General features: G+C 39.8%; 1 protein-coding gene across 1 annotated transcript in view; it reads left to right on the top strand.

The window, feature by feature from the left end:
* LOC116091823 (protein NDRG3) overlaps positions 1–5830 on the top strand; it is a 70184-nt gene that overhangs the window by 40850 nt on the left and 23504 nt on the right. Inside the window, exon 4 of the mRNA XM_031373274.1 lies at positions 4636–4741. Within this exon, the coding sequence (XP_031229134.1) occupies positions 4636–4741 (106 nt within the window). The remainder of the gene's footprint in view (positions 1–4635; positions 4742–5830) is intronic.

Raw genomic sequence — 5830 nt, 5'->3', positions numbered from 1 at the left:
TCTTCTGGTGCATCTGAAGACAGCTACAGTGTACTTATTTATAATAATAAATAAATCTTTGGGCTAGAACGAGTGGGGCTGACCTGAGCAAGTAGAGGTCCTAAATTCAATTCCCAACAACCACAGGCTCAAAAACCATCTATACAGCTACTGTGTGTGCTCATATACCTAAAATAAATAAACCTTTTTTTTTTTTTTAAAGATGAACAGGTGAAAAAAAAAAACAACATTTCATATTAGCAGGGAAGTTGCTAGAATGGAGAAGAAATAATGGCAGGCATTAAGTGATCATAATTTAACTGGTCTCAGAGATAAAGGACCAGTGATGCGGTGACAGCACGTTTAGCTAAAGAGAAAGGACACGAGATAGTCCAAAGCTGCTGATTATCCAAACCAGTACCATCCCAGTTCAGATTATTAACAGCTCTCTGGTTCCGGCGCCATCTTTGGTTGATGGGGGAGGCAGTCAGGATAGATGGAGAGAGATGTCAGCGACCTGTAAGAGCTTAGGTTGTCTCCTAAGCCTGGAGTGTGATGGGATGTGTTCCTAAAGTATACAACCTCAGAGATAGACACCAGAGCCTGGAGAAGCTACTTTGAGTTCTACCCTCTGAGCACAGGCTGCCATTGTGGGTCACATTCTAGAATGCTGGTGTGGCAGTCCCTAGAGAAAGAGCCAGTGAGACAATCAGGGTTGACTGGAGCAGAAAGGAGGCAGAATCTGAAAAATCATTCCACAGCAGGAGTCTCTGCGGCTCTTCCCCTAATTTGCAATGGAGATATATTCACAAATCCCCGTGGAGGTTAGAGCTTTCCTTCTTTCTCTTCACTTGTTTGCTCTCAGACCATTTACATTCTTTCCAAAGGAAGAGGAACTCCAAGAGAGTAACGACGCGAAGCAACAGATCAAAATATGACAACAGATTTAGACGGTTGGCCCTTTGATGCTCTGGTTGGTGGGTGATTTGAAGGCACATGATGGCAAGGTAGAGACTGAGCTCTCCCTGGAAACGATGAGGTTTTGTTAAGGGTCCAGTTTTGACTCTGAATTTTATGCACATTGTGAATGATGACAAAGCAGTTACTTTGCCCTGCTCCCTTATCTACTTTAAAGGGTTTTTAAAAATTCTATCTTTGACAGTTCCATGTTTTCTTTCATGTTTTTCGGGACAGGGTTTCTCCTTTGTAACAGAGGCTGTCCTGGACTTCGTTTGTAGATCAGTCTGGCCTTGCACTCACAGAGATAGATCCACGTGCCCCTGGGATTAAAGACATGCACCCCCATGCCTAGCAACAGCTCCATTTTTATCATTGTTCTGTCTGCCTTTTTCAGCTCATGTCTATCCCTTTACACACATACTGTGGATTGCCTGGCTACTGATTGGGAGACTTCAGTGCCATGTTGTAACCAAGTGTTTTCTTGGGTCTCATGCAGTGGCTTATATGAGGCCCAAGTAAACTTTTTACTCAGATTTTACTAAAGGTTTGAGTGAGGCAGAAGGAAAATTTTACTAATAGATAGTCATACTGACAAATTTAAGGGACCTTACTTTTAAACTGTGATGTTAACCAAATAAAAAGATTTATCCCGCTAGGCGGTGGAGGCAGGTGGATTTCTGAGTTCGAGGCCAGCCTGGTCTACAGAGTGAGTTCCAGGACAGCCAGGGATACACAGAGAAATCCTGTCTGGGAAAACCAAACAAAAAACAAAAAAAAAAAAAGAAGAAGAAGATTTATTCCTCTCTCCCAATATTCTTATTCAATCCTATATATTTCTCAATAGACAGAATGTGGAGATGAGATACTGATCCCCCAAGTTCTATTTCAGAATCCATTCCGTTCCTCAAGAAAACAAAACCCTCGGGTTGGCATACACTGCTTCTCTTCCAGTGCTGTACTTGTTACATATCATAAACACATGCGATCCGTGCTGTACGGTGGAATGTTAGTATGAAAGGTAGATTGCACACACACTGTTGCATCCTGTCCTTTCTGAGCACTGTATTTTTAAGACTTTTTTGTACTTACTGCTTATACTGCTGGTTTACTCATTTTCATTTCATTATATAAATAAATCATAATTCATTTATTAATTTCCCTATTATATGGGGTCTAGGTTTTAAAAAAATAAACATGATTAATCATTTTGTATATATATAACCATGTTAGAGAATTTCTTTAGATGTACCTAAAAGGAGATGTTGTGACCAGAGACACAGAATGAAATACGCTTTTGAAACACACACACACACACACACACCTACCTTCTAAGGTACAATTGCTGCAGGTAGACCCTTCTTTTTTTTTTTTTTTTTTTTTTTTTACTTGATAACAGATATTTTATTTGAATATAGCAGACATTATTTAAGTTTATAAAGTGAAGAAATATTTATTCTTTTCTGAAGTCAAACTATTGAAAGATCAAGACATAAACTGCTATTGAAATGACCAATAATCAGATTCTTTTCTGTTTTTTTTTCTTTTTCTTTTTCTTAGATATTTTCATTATTTATATGTCATATGATTTCTCCTTTCCCAGTTTCCCCTCCAAAACAAACAAACAAAAAAAAAAACAAGAACAAACCCCTGTTACCTCCCCGCTCCCCATGCTTGCCACTCCACCCTCTCTCACTTATTGGCCCTGGCATTCCCAGTAGGCCCTTCTTAATGTAGAAATTTCCAAACTCTTCTCCGGGCAGTTGGTCCAGATTACATGTCTACCAAGAGCTTATGTGCATGCTTTTCTACATTTATGTTGTATCAAATTGCATTTTGTGGGATTCACTTGGTACTTTCCTGATGGCTTGCTTAATTTTCTAGGCTAGTACTATGTTTGTCATAAGCTGTTTGTTATTATGTGTTAGTTGAGTTTTTACTCCACTGGTTGGCACTCTGTCAAAAATACAGTATTTCTGCCCAGGAGTGGTGGCGCAGGCCTTTAATCCCAGCACTTGGGAGGCAGAGGCAGGTGGATTTCTGGGTTTGAGGCCAGCCTGGTCTACAGAGTGAATTCCAGGACAACCAGGGCTACACAGAGAAGAAACTCTGTCTCAAAAAACAAACAAAAAAAAAAGAAAAGAAAAGAAAAGAAAAAAGAAAAAGAAGAGAAATAAAAACCAAACAAACAGTATTCCTATGGCAGAAATCACATCTCTCTAGTTTGCTCTGTTAGCCTCAGAGAGCTCAGATCGGAATAGCATATAGTAAGGGTTCACTCAGTAGATATTTAGTAATTTATTAACTTGGTATGTATGTGTGCATCATACACAACCACACACACGTGTAAATCCCCTCAATAAGTCTAGCAAGTCTCCAAATGCCCATGTAATAACAGATTTATTTCTTTATATTCTTTCTATCCAAACCCTACGCTTCATTTCATAAACAGTTCACAATACCTGAGTCTAGTTTACATTTCTCCTTCCTTTATTTAAGCTGTTTAGTGGGCTTTGATAGGCAAAATCAGTAACCAAGAAAATTAAATAGAGAAGCATGCATACCATGAATCAGTAAAGCTCTCTCTATGCTCTGGCCTGGAGCCTAGGATTTGAGATATACTGATGTCCTGTTAGGCAGAAATTGTCTTTTCCACATGAGGAAAACTAAAGTTATAATGAGGTTCACTATTAAGAAAATTATACTGGAAGCCCATTGCAATGGTTGAGATTCCAGTTGTTACAATTAAGCCTTTCTTGTCCATGTGAAACTTTGAGACAGATGGAGACATCAGCAGAAATCCATGAGGCTAAATGCAATAATTTTGTTGTTGTTGTTGTTGTTTTAGAAATGTAAAAGTTGGAGAGGACTAGAATAAATCTCCAACACTACCAGTTGTAAACCTTTCTGGCTTTACTCAGTTCCCTGATCTGAGCTCTACTCTGACTTCTTCTCAACTTAATTTTGCTTTGGTTCATGTTCTATGGGATAGGTGGAACAAACTGCCCAGCACCCTTAAACCAGGAGCAGTCCAGGATGTCTCGGGACTTGAGAGTACACACACTGAGGGCCAGGAGTTAGAGTAGTGGCAGGCCACCTAATAGCTACTAGGGTTACTCCAGTTTCAGGAAAAGCACCAAGGCACAGATGTGATCTCTCAGCCTCAAGCACAGTTCCTAGGGAGGGAGCTGATGCCACATGACCAGATACCTTCCTGCCTCTAAGAAGCCATGGCCCAAAGGTTTTATTCTGTGAATGTATTCTATGAATGTGACAGCCAAGGATTACTCCTGTAAGGGACAGATGGTGTAAGACAGGCAAGAAAGGAGAGAGGTTCTATGCCAATTTACCTTTCAGAGTTACCAAAATTATCAGGATCTTTAATGCCTCTGGCCTTTTTGCCGAGGAACAGTTTTTTTCAGTTTCCTGGTGTCTTCTTTCCCTAAATATTTCCTGGCTCTTTATCCAACTTGCTGAACTCCTTTTCATACCCAATTACAAATTTATTATCAACAAATTTTTGATTTCCTAGACTCCTAAAACTGAGTTCTGAGGACAGCAAGGGGTCTCTTTCTGTGTATTTATTTATCTATTTGGTTAATAGGATTAGAATGTTGAAATAGTGTGTATAGCACTGCATCTTTCTGGTGGATTTACAGTTCATTAAGCCTGCCTGAATGTTATATTGTCTTATTACAGGAACATGACATTGAAACACCCCATGGTATGGTCCATGTCACCATAAGAGGCTTACCAAAGGGAAACAGACCTGTTATCCTGACATACCATGACATTGGGCTCAACCGTATGTATTTGATTACATCTTTTTATCATAATGTATAATCTTTATATATTAAGGAAGCAGTATTTCATTTTTTAAAAGAGCTTTATTTTATGTGTATGCGTGCTTGTACTCCATGTGTGTATGTGTACCATGTGTGTGCTTGATGCCTGTGGGTGTCAGAAAGCGGCATCCAATCACCTGGAACTGTAGTTACAGATGGTTGTGAGCCGATATGTGGGTGATATGAACTAAACCCTGGTCTTCAGTAAGAGCAGCAAATGCTCTTGACCACCAAGCCATCTCTCCAAACCCCAACAATGGTATTTTAATAGAGCAGAGATAGCCTTCTGTCTTAACACTCCATCTCTCTGTTGTTGCACGCAGGGTTAGTATTCTAAGGTAGTATGTAAGGCAGTGTGTTTGGGGAATTTACGGCCCATGTTTTACCTTTCTGTTATGTCTGCTTAAGGATGAAAGACAACTCTGGCAGCTGTTAAAAAAGTGGAGCCAAGTCCAGTTTACTGGTTTTGTTGTGGTGGTCCTGGCGAATGAATGCTGGGCTGCACTCAGGCGAAGGAAGTGCTCTACCACTAAGCTGTACATCCTCCGCCATGGTTTTTATTGTTGTTTTGTTGTATTTATATGTTTGAGGGTAGAGAATTTTGTTGTGAGAAACTCACTGAATTACTAACAGTTTCCTTTCTGCAGCCTATCACCAGATTCTATAAGTAGGCGCTTCATCTTGGTACAATTTAAGCACCCCTATCATGCAAACTCAAATGCAACAACACTACAAAATCCGCAGCTGTTTCAGTGCTGCTCTGATGTTACAAGTAGAAACGTCCATGCCTGCTTTCATGTAATAAGTCACATGCGCCACACAGGTGTACTAAAAATATTGCATACAATAATCACGAGGCAGTCTGTGTTAGGTGTATGTGAGCTACAAACGAATTTCATACTCAGATCTTCCACCAGAAGATTTCTCATTGTTTGTATGCAGATTTTCCAAAATAAAAATCATTGGCACTTCTGTTAAAAAGCACTGCAGCAAAGCAACACTCAGTATGTGGAGTGAGATTAGCCTCTAAGCCACAGAGAATGCAAGGC

The sequence above is a fragment of the Mastomys coucha genome, unplaced genomic scaffold, assembly GCF_008632895.1.
Source record: "Mastomys coucha isolate ucsf_1 unplaced genomic scaffold, UCSF_Mcou_1 pScaffold15, whole genome shotgun sequence".
NCBI classification, from domain to species: domain Eukaryota; kingdom Metazoa; phylum Chordata; class Mammalia; order Rodentia; family Muridae; genus Mastomys; species Mastomys coucha.
The sequence above is the reverse complement of the archived record's forward strand: the minus strand, read 5'-3'. Positions and strand labels throughout refer to the sequence as shown.